At 51.4% G+C, this 15,807-nt stretch overlaps 2 protein-coding genes across 4 annotated transcripts in view; one reads left to right on the plus strand and one right to left on the minus strand.

Annotated features, from left to right (window-relative positions):
* Positions 1 to 2,554: 2,554 nt before the first annotated feature.
* Positions 2,555 to 15,254, minus strand: YBEY (ybeY metalloendoribonuclease). Of its 2 annotated transcripts, none has more exons than XM_036768977.1 (5): positions 15,118 to 15,254; positions 11,571 to 11,820; positions 9,559 to 9,690; positions 7,599 to 7,667; positions 2,555 to 6,876 (listed from the first exon to the last, which is right to left on the minus strand). In XM_036768977.1, the coding sequence occupies exons 2-5, from the start codon at positions 11,778 to 11,780 to the stop codon at positions 6,787 to 6,789; spliced, it is 501 nt and encodes a 166-aa protein (XP_036624872.1). In that variant the 5' UTR covers positions 11,781 to 11,820; positions 15,118 to 15,254; the 3' UTR covers positions 2,555 to 6,786. The 2 variants fall into 2 exon arrangements, with proteins under 2 accessions (XP_036624872.1, XP_036624873.1); XM_036768978.1 differs by lacking the exon at positions 15,118 to 15,254 and adding an exon at positions 14,350 to 14,565 and having other exon boundaries at positions 4,632 to 6,876.
* Positions 15,255 to 15,357: 103 nt separating this feature from the next.
* Positions 15,358 to 15,807, plus strand: part of LOC118856791 (minichromosome maintenance complex component 3 associated protein) — a 38,093-nt gene continuing 37,643 nt past the window's right edge. For both annotated transcript variants that reach the window (XM_036767295.1, XM_036767296.1), the window contains exon 1: positions 15,358 to 15,463. The gene's annotated coding sequence lies outside the window, so the exon portion shown is untranslated. The remainder of the gene's footprint in view (positions 15,464 to 15,807) is intronic.

Consider the following 15,807-nt stretch of genomic DNA (forward strand, 5'->3'; position numbering starts at 1 on the left):
GAGTCACTTAACCCCAACTGCCCTGCAAAAAAACAAAAACAAAAAAGAAATAATAATCATTTTAAAAGTCTAAAAATAGAAAAAGATGTAAAGTATCATACCAAAAACAACTGATCCTGAAAAGAGACAAGGGACAAAAAGATTTAAGAATCACTGGACTACCTGAAAGCCATGATGAATTTTGAGAACCTGGACATCATATGTGAAGAAATGTTATAAGTGCCAGATCTCTTAGAACAGAGGACCAAGAGGAAATAGAACCATCAGGTACCTCCTGAAAGAAACCCCCAAAGGAAAACTCCCAGGGACATCACGGCCAGAATTTAGAACTCCCAGGTCAGAGAAAAAATGCTGCACTCTGCTAGAAAGAAATACCTCAAGTCTGGGGGAGCCACCACCTGCGTCACACAGGATTTAGCTGCCATGGAGTCAAGGGGAAAGAGAAGGTGCCCTCCCAGGAGACTTGGTGGAAAAGTCAGTCTGAGAAGCCCCAAAGTCCTGTAGCCAGCCAGGTGAGAAATGGGAAGATGCCTGAGCCAAGCTCTCTTCTTAAATGGAGGACTGCAGTTCACGGCCCCCAGCACCAATCAGAGGGGCTGAGGGTGGTGATGAGGCTGGGAAGGTCTTGCAGGCTGGCTGTTGTTGAGTCATTTTTCAGTCACATCCGACTCTTTGTGACCTGGTTTGGGGTTTTCTTGGCAGAGATGCTGGAGCGGTTTGCTAGATGAGGAACTGAGGCAAACTGGGTGAAGTGACTTGACCAGGGTCGCACAGCCAGGAGGTGTCTGAGGTCAAATTTGAACAGAATTTGCAGGCTGATTAGCTTATCCCAATAATAAGAGGTCTGAAGGTCAAACACGGGAGTTAAGAAAAACATAAAATAGTCAATAAATATTTGTTAAACACCTATTATGTGCCAGGCATTAAGCATCGGGGATACAACCAAGAAAAAGAAAGACAGTTCCTGCCCTCAAGGAGCTTACTGGGGGGCTAATGGGAGAAGAAGACTACACGGAGAAGGAAGCAGAAAAGCTGGTGGTGGGGGTTGTGGGGGTGGGGAGAGTAGTTGAGAGGGAGGGGAATGGTGGAGAAGTCAAAGAAATCCAGAATAAACCTCTCCTGAAGTGGAATTTATGGCTCCACCCTTCAATCAAAGAGCTGGCCCAGGGGAATGAGGACTGTAACAAAGCTGATTGATTCTTACAAGATGTGATTTCCCCCCACCCAAATCAAAGACGGTTCAAACTGCCAAGTGGGCAATGAGGGAATGTCTGAAGAAAGGTAAATGAGAACCCCAAATGATGAAGGATGAACTCAGGATTCTAAAATGGTGGGATGGTCCATGTGTTCCCTCTGAGCCCTGTCATCATCACGGTTCAGAGGAAGTTCGTTCAGAGGTTGGGAATGGTCCTGTTCTGTCTTGATGTTGTTGAGAGAAGAACTAAAAGCAAGGCGAAGGTGAATACATGGGTGGGTGGATGGGTGGAACAAAAGGGAAGTTTGGGGGAAAACCATCCTTTAAATCAGGGTGCACCAGGAGAGGGTGGGCGCTGACACTTGACCCTCACTCTCGTCTGAGCTGGTCAAAGGAAGGAAGCACACACACAAGGAATTGGATAAAGAAATACATTTCACTCAGCAGGGAAAAAGGGAAAGAGGAGAAGGGGGAGGGGGAACTGGAGGGCAGATGAAGGTAGGAATCAGTCCTAAACAAAACAAACTGAGGACTTGGGGAAATATTAACAACTTTTTCTGAGGTGGCAAAGATTGGCATCTGAGGAGGTGGTCCTCAGTTGGGGAGAGGATGAACAAGTGGTGGTAAGCACATGTGATGGAACACTGCTGTGCTGTAAAAATTGTTGGAGGGGATGGTTTCTGAGAAACTTGGGAAAACTTGGATGAAGGAAGTGAGCAAGTCTGTACAATGAAAACAAGATTGTAGTCAGTTTTGCAAGACTTAGGAATTCTGATCAGCATGATTAGTCAAGATTCCAGAGGGCTAATGATGAAACGTGCATGTTCCTCACCTCCTGATAGAGGTGAAGGACTCAGAGTGGAAAATGATATAAACATATTCATTCCTGTGTGTATATGTGTTATACCAGAAGCGAGTGAGACACGCCACAGAGTATAAGTTTTGAATGGAGAAGTTTATTAGCCGGCGGTCATTCGGGGAAAATTCCCATAGCAAATGACCCTGTTTAAACCGAGAGGGTGGTTTATATAGACAATACAGGATTCAGTGCTTAATTATCTCTTAAAGTTTACATATGTTACTTTGCAGACTCAGCAAGCCTGTGTTATTTCACTTTTTATGACCATGATACGTTAGAGGAACCTCCTGAATAGATTGTAAATACAACATATCAGATAGCTGACAAAGTGTCAATTGGAATTACAACCCAGGATCTCTGTGTCCAGTTTGCCATACATCCCACAACATGACTCATGAGATAAGAGCTAGGAACAGTCACATAATTCAAAAGAATGTCTGGGGCTGAGGCTTTCATCCTTCAAGGCCATAGGCAGACTGAGGGATGCTCCAGCTGGCCCACTCAGTTAGTTAAAGGAAGATCGTTAGGCTTTCCTGGTAATTAGCTTACATTCCTTGGAAATGTCTTAGGGGCGCAAGACACTCTCAATTACCTGCCAAATGGCAGGACTGGGGTTTGCAGTTAGTGGCTGGGGGCAGGGTTTTTCTAGCAATAGCTGGCTACTCAAGTATCACGTATGCGTGCATATTAGTTTTTCTTTTGGACACGGCCAATGTAGAATTTGGTTTTGCTTGACTGTTTTTTTTTTCTTTTGCTCTCAATTTTGGGGAAGGGGGATTTGAAGTGGGAGGGAGAACGGTTAGATTTTTGTTAAATTTTTTTTTTTAAATCCTAAATGAGGTGAATGGCTTTGCTCCAGCTCTCAGCAGCTGCTAAGCACCCTGTGATTTACTGATCCCCTAAAATGGAATGCTGGTGCTGAGCCTTCCTGCCTGGTTGTGTCGATTGTGTTTCTGCAGGAGCCATTAGCAGTGATGGTCAGATTAATGTATATTTTTATAAAAATCATCTAAATAAATTTGTTTGCCCGATGTCGTGGAAACAAGCCAGACTTCGAACTCAAAGGCAGAATCTTGAACGGTGAGGCCGCTTATGTTTCTTGAAGTTTGTGTGAGAAAGCAAAGTTATCCTAATATATCGATGGTGGTGTGTCATCCCTCATAAAGCAGATGGTATTACCCATGGAGATGGTTTCCAGAACCCTCCTTGGGGGTCATAGTGTTTGGTGAAGACTCCAATTTCTCCCTTATTTTTCTTTCTCTAGCCAATAGTTGGAGAAAGTATTGATCAACTGATTCCCAAGGAACCTAACTTTCTTTACATTCCTGTATTTCTCAGGATTACAGATTTTGAGTTGAAAAGGATTTTCCAGCTGGTCCATAGTATAACCAACCCAACAAGTGGCTGTCTAGCATCTGCATAAGACCTCTAAAGAGGGGGAACCCAACGCCTCTGGAGACAGCTGGAACATCTCTCCTTGTTAGGATGCTTTTCCTGCACTTTCAGAATTAATCACTCCAAACATGGCTTATCTTTACATCATTAACAGATACTGAAAAAAGTATTTGTGAAAACTGCTTTCACCATCATGGCTTCTGGCTAAAAATGGTTTGGTTCTGGTTTCCAGGTCAGTCCAAGAATGTCCTCCATCTTGGAGGAGGAACACTTTGCAGGTGCCGCTCCCTCTGCCCAGCATAGAGGAAGAGTCAGTCAGCAGGACCAACAACTGGAATAATACATCCTGTATGCAGAAAGGCCTCCCGGAGCATCTGCTGACCAGCATCCAGATGGAGAAGGAAGAAAGCAAAAAGTGAGTCCTTGGCACATGAGCCAGACCAGGACTGGACCCTGAAAGTCCTTGAAGCGGGCCAATGGGGGTGAAGATAGCTGTAGCAGTATACACTGATTTAGCTCTTGCTGCGTAACAGGCACAGTGCTGGGGCTGTGGATGCAGACAGAAACAGTTTGCCTTCCCCGGGAGGATGCCACCTGTAGGCAGATCCAGGAATCTGGGAGGGGGTGCTTGAGCTGACTTTGGAGGAAGGTAGATGTGAGGAGGAACATTCCAGGCCTGGGGGATGGCCTGGGCAGAAGAGGTGGGTGGTTGGGGAGCCACTGTCACCCGCTAGAGGGAGGAGCAGGGAATGGGGGCAGCTGCAGAGGTCTCGGAACCCCGAGGAAGGGGTTCTCAGGGACCAGGTTAGGTCTCGTCTCCTCCCCAGAGTTTATTCTGGCAAGCCCCCACATAGAGCTTGTCTGCTCGTCAGGTGGCTGATGACAGATGAGGAGCCAAACAATTCCTCATCTAGTGGCCAAAGTCTGTTCTGGCCCAGCCTTGAGCTAGCTAGTGCTTGCTCCAAGGGCTTGGCCCTCCAAACTCCCTGGTCCCACAGGGGAGAGAAGGTGGAGGGGAAACACAGTGACCTGTGGGAGCCTCTGTGATTCCCCTTCAGCCAGCTCTTGCTTGCAGGTTTGAGGAGCAGCTGTGCTGCTGGTTGAGCGAAGACTCCCACTGTTTGGATGCTTCCTTTCCTCCTCCCCTGCTCAGTCCTGTGTCTCAGTCCATCCAGTCAGTGATCCGCTTCTCGACATTGGCCGGGATGCAGGTAGGGATGCGGCCTCTTCCACCACAGAGCGCTCTAAGTGGGCAGGGTCTGCAGGTCCTGTGAACCTTCAGCACCAAGACTGCCTCAACAGGACACCAGCATGTCCTGTTCACAGAATGATGTGAAGGGCAGAGCCCCCAGCTGGCACCTTCTGGGTCTGCTTCACTGCATGAGTTCTGGGCCAGGGTCATCAGCACTGGACATGCTCCCTCCCCCCCTTCTTCCACTGGAAGCACTCTGTTCTGTCCTGGACCTTGAGGGCCCACCCAGGGCATATTGTTTTAATGGCTGTAGGAGGAGTGGGTTTATAGAGTGCTTAGCCCAGTGCCTGGCACCTGTAAGTGCTAAGTGTTGTCTGGTAGAACTGGTATGCTTCCTTCTGGCAAACAGAGAGGGTTCAAACATGGGAGACTGCTCTCCTAACACTGGCATTGCTCATTAGCCCACCCCGAAGGCTATGAAGATCTGAAGGTAGTCAGTCTCCTCTGTAAAAACTCGGAGGAAGCATTTGACCATGGGAAGCACAGTACGGGTTCTACTGTGTGTTAGCAAAGCTGGGGAGCAAAGGAACAGGACTATCCCATCCTCCCTAGGAGGCCCAGGGCAAGGGCACTTGCCTCACGGGCTGCTTCCCCTCAGCCCTTGCCTATCCTCAGCTCCCAGTGCTGGGGACTGGCTGCCCTGCCCCCAGCACCAGACTGGCACGCCGAGGCCCTTCCTGGGTCTCTGCTCTCCCTCTCTCGCTCACTGGTTTCTCCTCCCCCCTCAACAGGCTACAAGAATGGAAGACATGCCCTCTGCAGACAAGGCTGACCCCTCTCTGTCGAAAAAACTGAAACATTTAGAAAAGCTAATTAAGGCCACCAAGGATGAAGATGAGGTCTATAAGTTCCACTTGTTAACTCTGAGAGACTTGGGAGACCTCTGATTTCCTCAAAAAGAGACTCGAATTGGATGGATTTTAAGAAATGTGTGAGAACCTTTAATGCCATATTACCCCTTCCCCAAATGGTTTCATATGGTTTGACACCAACAGTTCCATTACTGTTGGAGTCTCACTGCCCCTCGTAAGCGTCTGGATGGTTGGGATACTGGGGCCGGTTATGAAATAAAGGCAGGTTCACGAGCTAGAGGCTGCTTGCTCAGCAAAGGCTTCATCCTATCACTGTGCCAGCGCTTTCTCTTCCCTGGCTTGGTTACTCTGGCAGATGAAAGGAATGTAACTGTTTACAAATGCCCCAGGGTCCCACAAGACCCTGGGATTTACTTTCTGAAAGAAATCCCTGATGTTATCTTGCTTCTGGATCCTCTGCCCCCGGGGCAGCCATGGTGACCCTGAGGCTGGTTCTGTCTGGACTATTTACACCTCTGTGACCTCCAGCAAGGCCCTTTCCCTGTACAGGTGGGCCTCAGTTTCTCACATGCAGAACAAGAAGTGGGCCACATAACCCTCAAAGTCCATCATATTGGGCCGTGGTCAGCCACACCAGAAGACCCGGGAGCCTGCCAGAAGTTTGGCTGCTGGAGGCTCTGTATGGAGGGGAACAGTATGGAGCCCACCCATCAGAGGTGCCCCATTCTCATTTTCCTGTTTAGGCCACCTAAACACAGCTTTCTTACACCCTCACCCTCTTGACTTACTTTATAAGAGTGGATGACACATTGTGGAGAGGCTGCCCTGTGCCCTCAGGAGCTCTGCCCATCCTGGGTAAGGCACAACAGGGCATGCAACAGGAACCATGCCCCCCAGGAGAGCAAGGGCCCACCCTCTGCCCCCAAACCCTTGGGGGCCACTGAAGGCAGAATGGGTAGCCACCCATGTGGGCATCTGAACCGGGACTGCCTCAGGGCACCCAGCTGGTATGGCCAGATGGCCAGCCCTAGCTAGTGGGGCTCCTCAAGCTGAGGCCTCTCTCTCCACCAGGCCACAACTCTTCGTGGGGTACCCACTCCCCCTTGCTTCCCTCCACTTCTCTAATTTCCTTCCTTGTCCAGGTCTGCCGACTCTCCCTTCCCTTCTGGTCCCTTTGCATCCTGGAGGGCTCTCTCTGGCCATCATGGCCTGAGCTCCACGCTAGGCTGGTTTCTTCTGGGTGGGGGCAACTACTACCAATCTGTGAAGGGGATTATCCGAAGAGGTTCTTGGTCAGTGGTTGGAGGCTGGTCCCAGCAACCTTGTTCAGTGCTTCAAGAATGAGCTTTTCTTTGTGGTACATCTGAAGAAGAGGAGATGGGGAGGGGAGTTAAGGTAGCATGGGTGAAGCAGGCTCAAGAGATGGAGTGTCTCTAACAGATCCTGCACAAAGCATGGCCTGGCCCAGCCTCCCTGCCCTCCTGCACAAAGTGTGGCCCGGCCTCCCTGCCCTCCTTCCATGGCCTGGCCTGGCCTCCCTGCCCTCCTGCCATGGCCCAGGGAGGAGCAAAAGTGCCAATTTCCACAGCCACTTTTGAAGCTGCTGAGGCACAACTGATTATGTTTTGGTTTTGACCATTTTCTCTTTCACTAAAGAGGTTTTCTTCCTCAGAATGAAATGTCAGTTTCTGTGTCTTCTCTGTAATAATTTTTAGCAATTTTCTCCCCAAATCGTGTCCTCTACGTGGGAGCTGATGCCCAGACTCACACGCGGCTGCCAGGCTGGCAACAAAGAGGACCCTGGGAACCATGGGTCTTCTGACCCCAGACCCGCCTCCTGCCGGCACTTGGTCTGGCTCCTGACCTTCTTCTGTCAGGAGTTTCTTTCTGCAGATTCTCTTTCAAGCCAATGATGACAATAAATGTCCCCTACTCCCTTAGGACCCTCAGCACTGCCTTGGGAGGGGAGATGTCGAGGGGCCCCTCCAGAGAAAGGGGAACCCTCTGCTAGGAGGGAACATACTGTTTGTCTAACAGGGCTTTTCCTGAGACAGCATCTGTGTGGACCAGTCCCCCGTCACCTACCTCTTGCCATTCTGGTGCTGTGCTGTGCTTGTACCCGAGCAAATGGCAAAGTCCATGAGCTGCTGTCACCTGCCAAATAAACAGACACCATTGGGTATGTGGAAAAAACGTGTGGTATCAAGTTAACAAGAAGGAAATAAGTTGGAAAGAGCCTCGGGATGAGCAGGCCGGGCTGGATGGTGATCTCATGATGTTATTGTTCAGTCGTGTCCGACTCTCCACGGCCCCATTTGGGGTTTTCTTGGCAGATACTGGAACGATTTGCCATTTCCTTCTCTAGCTCATCTGACAGATGGGGAAACAGGCCAACGGGGTGAAGTGACTTGCCCAGGGTCACCCGGCTAGGAAGTGTCTGAGGCTGGATTTGAGCTCATGAAGAGGAACCTTCCTGACTTCAGGCCTGGCACTCTAACCACTGCACCACCTGGCTGCCTATGACATTCTCTTTCTCCAAAAGCTTTTCTATGACAGCTAAGGGCCCTCGCCTTCAGCTCCTCTCTTGCACTCACACCCTTCATCTTCTTCTCAAAGCTCATTTCTGCCTTCACATCTTGCCTAGACTTGCCCTCCTTGCCCCTCCCCAAGCCCTCATCACCTGTCACCTGGACTATGATGAAAGCCTCCTCCCCTGCCTCACATTCCTCCAGGTGGCTGCCTTCCCACAGCACTGCTATGACCACAACTCTCCCCCACTTAAGAAATTCCAGTGGCTCCTACTGACTCCAGGGTCAAACATGGGGAGCCCAACGCTCTCTGGGAGCCCCCACTATCCCAAGGAATACTGGGAAATTGAGGCCAAATCCCTTTTGAAAACCCATGTCCTCCTTGGTAAGGTCGGCGGGGCGACTGAGAGGACAAAGAGATGCACTTTAAGGGTCAGGGATTCCTCAGAGATCCCCCAGCAGGGACTGGATGCAAAGCCTTCTGAAGCCCAGCCTTGGGTAGAGAGAACTGTCAAATGAGAATTCACTGTGCTGTTCTCTGCTGAAGCACTGGCAGCCCACGTGGACACAGAGGGCTGAGCTCTTGGCAAGCCCACGGCTCTGGCTATGAGGCCCTGCTGCATGGGGGATGGCACAGGAGGGCTAGAAGGAGGAGCATGGGCAGGCTAGGGGGTCATGGAGGGCTGGGGGGGGCACAGGAGGATTGGGGGGAAACAGGGAGGGCTGGGGGGCATGGAGAACCGGAAGGAGGCACAGGAGAAGTGGGGGGAGCACAGGAGGGCTGGGAGGGAGCAGGGAGGACTATAGGAACAGGCCTCTCTGGGCTATTAGGTCCTTATGTCCTTGGCATCTTAGGCAATGGAAGCTGCTCTGCTTCACCCCCTGGCATCATTCTGGTTCTGGAGAGGTTTCAGAGGTCATGGAGATGGCAAGAAGGGTTAATTCCCTCAGTGCTGACCACAGGGCCCTAAAGTTTGTCCTCAAATCCTGGCTACAAGGACAATGATAGTCCTTTATTGGGACGCAGGGCCCAGAGGGCATCAGTGACAGCTGGGAAAATGATAGCTCCTTTATTGAAATGGATAATTATGTTGGTTTCTGCTGTTTTATAACCATGGAACAGAATCAGGCAAGGGTCCCTGGAATCCCCACAAGGCAGGTGTAGGACAACATCTGCCTCTGTCACTAAAGCAGAGGGGCTGGTTCAGGGCCCACAAGCCCTACAGGGAGCAGCGGCGCCCCCAAGGCACCAGGGTGGGGCCCAAGGAGGCACCAATGATGACCCACATGTGAAGACCTATCACTCATTTCTCTATACGCTTCTTGAGGGCCTACTCTGCAAGGCCCTGGGAATAACAAGGGCCCTCATCACACAAAATCCTGAAAACACAATTGCCTTCAGCACCCAGTGGTCTCCTCCTGCACATTGGTTTTCCCAGCCTCCTTCCTGCCCTTCCTCCTGGGGGCGGGGTGGGGTGGATCACAAACAAATGTGGCCACTCTCAGGCTCCACCTACCGTCAGCACATCATAGTAGTCTTCCCCATTCTCTTGGCACTGGCGGAAGATGTACTCGACTCCCAGGAAGATGTCTCCCAAGTTGAAGTCATCTGGGCACTCTGGCTGTGGCACTGCCCCTGCCCTCAGGTTCTGCCAAGGGGAGACACAAAGCCCAAGGACATCACCTCCTCAGCACGAGGGTTTCTTTCCTTCAGATGCTCTCCTGGGAGGTCAGGGATGTGATGGGAGGCTGTGGTCACTGAGGTCTGGGGATGCACGGCTGGGATGCCCAAGCAGACATGATTCCCAGGGCTGGGGGGCCATGATCAGGTTACCCAACTGGGTTCCAAACCCCATTTTCCTCCTATGGGGGATGGGAGTATGAGGATCTGGGGGCTCCCCTTCCTTTCTCCAGGCCTCACTCTTAAGGTTCTTTTAGCCCTTAATTCCTGCTCCCATCTATCTCACAAAGCTTTGCCCAGATGCTAGTGGAGAAGGAAACCTGCCCCTGTGAGAGCTCGGCTGCCGGCGGGTGGGGGGGTGTGTGTCACCCTACCCCGGCCTGGAGTTGCAGGTTTGCAACCTGGCCCCGACCCTGCCCGGGGCTTTTCCCCAACTCTCTGCCCTGTTCTTTTTTGCTTAACCTGCACACATGGGGGGGAAAATGAAAGGCAAATCTGAACTGTAAATGGCACAAGCTCTGACTGAGCCAGGGAGATGCCCCTGGTGGTGCTTTGGTTAAGGAAGAAACTGGATGGCCAAGACAGTGGAGGAAAGGCAGGGATGCACCTTTCCTCTCCCAAATCCCCCTCCAAACAACTTTAAACAGTGTCTCAAGATGAATTCTGGAGTGGCAGAACCCACAAAAGGACAGGGTTAAACAATTTCCCAGCCCAAGACAACTTAGAAGGTCGGCAGGAAAGGTCTGTGGCTCTGGGGTGAGAGGTGAGCTCGGGCCAGCGCAGGCCAGGCAGCAATATGGGAAGATGACCAGTTGGGAATGAAATAGCCATTCTCAGTAATACAAGGAACCAAGGCAATTCCAAAGGACTCATGATGAAAACTGATCTCCAGCTCCAGAGAAAAGATGGCTGGTGTAAGAATGCAGATCAAAGCAGGCTTTGTGTTTACTTTCTTTTATTTTTATTGTTTTGGGCCTGTATTTTCTTTTATGACATGAATAATATTAGGAAATATGGTATGACTACACCTGTATAACCTATATCAAACTGCTTTTCTTCTCAATGAGGGGGGAGGGAGAAAATTTGGAACTCAAATTTTTTTTAAAAAGAACAAAAAAGAAATAAATTGGAGCCAAACAGGCCCTCTCCCCTTGAAGCCTTCTTGTCCTGTGCTCCCAGAACATGAAATCATCAAGCATTCCTTAGCACTGCACATGCTGCCGCAGAGAACAGCTGAATCTGGGTCACCACTGACCCCTGCCCTCCCCACGCCGCCCCCCCCCCGGCTGCTCCCCCCCCGCCCCAGCTTGAGTGGGAAGGAAGCCTTTACTTTTATTGAGTTCCTGCTGGCCATGCTTCAATAGCCCCAGCCCCTACCCTTGGCCATGTAGAACAAGGTCAATCCTTCCCTTCAGATACTCAAAGACAGATTGTAGGCTGCCCTGAAGCGTTCTCTTCTCCAGGCTGAGCAGGCCCAGTGAGCTCCTCATGGGACCTGATTTTGAGGCCCTGGGCATCTTGGCCCCCCACTTCTGCTTGCTCTCTCAGAAGACAGAGTGACCCTGGCAGGTGTGGCCTGACCAGGGAAGAGACTCCAGTCCCTCCACCCTCCCAGAAGCAGGCTTTCTCTTTAAGCAGACTCCTGCCCCCTCTCGAGGCATAGACCCAACTGCTTCGCTGTCATTCTTTGAATAAAAGTGAATAAACAAGAAAAAAACACCTCCAGGAGAAACTGCTTGTCTTTGAAAAGAAGGCCCCTGTGAGCTGGGGAGCCCGAACTTCCACAATGGGGTGAAACTGGGGTCCTGGAAGCCAGGCAGGCCCAGAGCGGCCATGAAGATACTTTACCTCATGAAAAGGAAATGAAAGCACATCAGTGGGGCCATGGTTTTGCCTGTAGGTTCTGTTAAGGCGCTGAATGCCTTTGTTGTCCACACATATCACACCCAGGTCGAACCGCCGGATGCCAAGGATGTGCCGGAGGAGCTCGATCCTGGCCCGAAGGGGGACCCTCCGAATGGGGATGACGCTCTGGAGGTTCCTGAGTATGAGGCTCATCTCGAGACTAGGAGGACCCTACGTGGCTTGTAAGGAAACCCTGTGGATTATACGTGAACACAAATATTAGAACTAGAACATTCCTAACAACACCTCTGACCATCACGTTAGCTGGGAGAGCGCAATCATGTTGTACTTAAAGCAGAAAGAGACTGACCAGCTGTATCCAATGACAAGTTTTCTGGGCAAAGTCAAGACTCAAGGTTAACAAGTCAGTTCTGACCAAAGCCAAGGCTAGCTTGGTCTAACCCTGAGCTCTGTGCAATGGCCCCCACAGCTCAAGCCACAAGAGGGGCTTTAGAGGGGACCATGGCCCCTTTAATAAAGTGCCATTGGCTCAGAACTCTGCCTCAATGGTTTTTCTTGCAGATTGGACGATTGTAATCCCCACATTATCTCTCTGGCAGAGCTTAGTTCTTTTAACAAAAACCACATCATCATATGGATAAAAAGCCACTGTAAATGGTATTGTAAAAAGGACATTCTTTAGTGTCTGACTAGCCAGGTTTGCCCCCCAGAGACCTACAGCCTCTGACCCTCGTCTTCTTTTATCAGCCACAGCCTCCATGTCTGTCCCTGAGCCTCCTATGGTAGCCTTCCCCTCACTTTCCCCACTGAGGACTGTACTTTGCACTTAACTACAAACTGAGGCCAATTATAGAACTCCCTCTTCCCCTTTCATCTGACATCTCTAAGATACATTCCCCTTAAATCTGTTTCACCCCCATCACTGATGAAGGCTCTTCTCACTGCCAAAGGCCCCTCTCTATGCACCCTTGACCTCTTCTTTTCCTCCCAGCAGACAGAGTCAGGAAGACCTGAGTTCAAACTCAGCCTCAGACACTTAAGAGCTGTGTGACCTGGGCATGTTCTCTCCCCTATTGGACTGTGAATTCATAGAGGACAGGGAGCATTTTGACTTTTTTTTCTGTATCTCCAGGGCTGATTACAAGGCTCGGCACACAGCAGGTGCTTAATAAATGTTTGCTGCCTTGAGCCCTTGGTTCAAATCTTGACTTCTGCAGGAAGCTTTTCCCAGTTCTCCCCAGGTGCCGGGGCCTTCCCTGTAAAGATCTTGTACATCCCCAATTACTTATATGTTGCCTCTTCTAAGGGCACGGACTGTCTTTGGCATTTAGTTTAGCATAGTGCCTGGTGCACAAGAGGTACATTCCTGTGACTAGAAGGCAGCATTCCAATTTATTTCAAACATCTATCAGGACATTTGCTTCCAATTGAGTCCTGTCCTTCAAAGTATTGTCTTTGGTGGACAGATTACTCTTCTGTTTCCCCAGCACGTAGCATAAGGTCTGGCACATAGGAGTCACTTGACAGACCATTCCAAACACTACTAGGACTCCTCTGTCACGATTAAATTTGGAGGCCAGAGCACATTCTTTGCTGTTCTTGTGTTATTTCAGTCACATCTGATTCTTTGTAACCCCATTTGGGGTTGTCTTGGTAAAGATACTGGAGCGCTTTGCCATCTCCTTCTCCAGCTTTGACAAATGTGGAAACTCAGGCAAACAGGGTCAAGTGACTTGCCCAAGGTCACCCAGCTAGTATGTGTCTGAGGCCAGCTTTGATTGACTCCGGGCCTGGCGCTCTACGCACTGCACCACCTAGCTGCCTGTAGCATTTTCTAGAAAGAAATAAAATCATTTGGACCTGTCAACCTTCTCTGATTGTGCCTCTGGCCCTTCTTATTCCCCACCAAAGGCCTCTGTCTTGGAACCTCCCAGAGTACTGGCTCTTAATCCTAGAGTCCGCCCTCTCTCATTTATCGCCTACTTATCCCGTCTGCATGTATTTGGTTGTATGCTGCTGTAGAACCGCAGGGGCATTTTGACAATTATCATCTATTCGGCTATTATGGCCTTACTGACACCACTGCCTCTCCCATTAGACTGTAAGTTCCTTGAGGGCAGGGGCTGTCTTTTGCCTCTTTTTGCATCTCAGTGCTTAGCCCAGGCCTAGCACATAGTAGGTGCTTAACAAATGTTTACAGACTGATGGCAGACCACATCTTGAATACTGTGGCAAGGACGGGCGCTGAAGTGGTGTGGGGCTTGTTTTTATCGCCTGCCTTCTTTGTTCATGGAGACATTCAGGGCCCTCCTCGGAGCTCATTCTGCCTCCGTCTTAACCGCACTCAATGTCAGAGCTCATCCGGGGCTCTCGGCCCAAAGTGAAGTGGCGTCGGGATGGCTGCGGGGATGCCCGGATCCTTCTAGAAGCTCTTTGGCAGGGGACACTTCCTGAGCGACCTTGATGACCTCCACCAGGCAGCTACGAGGGTGATTTTACCCCAAGGATAAAACGGAATTCTCATTTACAAACAGAGGCACAATCCGACGCCAGCGCTGGGAAGATGAGCGCCAAAGGCCTCGGTCCGTCTGAGCCTCGCTCTGCTGTGATACCTGAGTAGCCAGCTATTGCTGAAAAAAAACCCTGCCCCCAGCCCCTAACTGCAAACCCCAGTCTGCATAAAAAAAAACAGACTGAGTTCCTGCCATTCGGCAAGGGGCCTGGGCCACTAAGACTCTTCTAAGGAATGTGAGCTAATTACCAGGAAAAGTCCAGAGTGCTAGCGATCTTCCTCTGGCTGAGTGGGCTCAGAGACGTCTCTATCTTATGTCAACAGACTGAGCTGGAACATCCCTCGGTCTGTCCATGGCCATTAAGGATGGAAGCCTCGGCCCTAGACATCATCCTTAATTATATGACTTCTGCCTTATCTTGAGCCTTCCTTGTTGTGGGAGTTATGGCAAGATGGAGACAGGGATCCTGGGTTGTAATTCCAATTGACACTTTGTCAGCTCTCTGGTATGTTGTATTTACAATCTATTCAGGAGGTTCCTCTATTGTATCATGGTCATAAAAGGTGAAGTAACACAGGCTTGCTGAGTCTGCAAAATGACAATTCAGAAGATAATGAAGCGCCGAATCCTGCATTCTCTATACAAACCACCCTCTCGCTTCAAACGTGGCCCCCGGCTAAATAAATTCTCCACTTAAAACTTATACTCTGCGGCGCGTCTCACTCGCTTCTGGTGTAACGCTTCGGGCTGCCACATGGGCACAGGCTGCGCTCGCACCGCGTCCGGCCGGGCCTCCCCGAGGCCTCCACTCCCCGGCCGGGCGGGGCCCCGAGACCCCTCCCGCCCCCAAGGTTCCCCCGGGCTGCTTCGTCCTGCCAGTCGCAGCAGCGGGGGCGAGGAAGAGGAGGGGGAGGAGGAGGATGAAGACGGCCAAGAGGATCGGAGGAGGAGAGTGGTGGGACCAGATGCCGCCCCTTTGAGAAGCCCCTTCCCCAGCAGGGCCTCCGTTTACTCGCCTGTAAAGTGAGATGGCTGGCCTCGGACCCGCGCTCCGACTCCTCCCCCGCGTCCTCTGCGGCCCCTTCCAGGCGCTCCGGTCCTTCTCGGGGCTCTGCGCTCAGGCACGCACGCGCACGCGGCCCTCGCGTGGACTGCGCACGCGCACGCACAGCCCGCAATGCGGCGCGCACGCGCGAATTCAACTTCCGGCCGCGGGACCGGGGCTAAGAGAAAAACTCCCCCGCGCGACCGGAAGTGGGTTGGGGTCCGTCTTTGTTTACGGCCCGCCGGGCTGGCGGCTCTAGTTCTCTTGTTCGCTGGTCTTGGAACCGGGGCCGGGCCCTCTCTTTGTGCTGCGAGTGGGTGAGTGCCGGCAGGGGTCGGGGTCTGGGGGCGCTGGCGGGGGCGGGGGGGAGTCTCCCTGCTGGGTCGGGACTTGGGCGTCCTCTCGTCTTCCTTTCCTCCTTTCCCATCTTACAGACGGGGAAACAGAGGCAGCCGCAATCCAGGCCCTGCCCCGCCCCGGCCTCAGTTTCCCCGAAACGGTCACACCCGCGGACCTCCTTCCAGCTGGCTTTACAGGAGACTGAGGCCCAGGGCGGGGCAGGGCCTGGCGGCGGGTCTCCTCCTCCCCCTCCTCCCCCCCTTCCCCCTACCTCGCTTTAGCACAGAGCCTGGTACACAGCTGGTGCTTAAGCAGTGCTCGT

Source organism: Trichosurus vulpecula, chromosome 7 (assembly GCF_011100635.1).
Source record: "Trichosurus vulpecula isolate mTriVul1 chromosome 7, mTriVul1.pri, whole genome shotgun sequence".
In the NCBI taxonomy this organism is placed as follows: Eukaryota; Metazoa; Chordata; class Mammalia; order Diprotodontia; family Phalangeridae; genus Trichosurus; species Trichosurus vulpecula.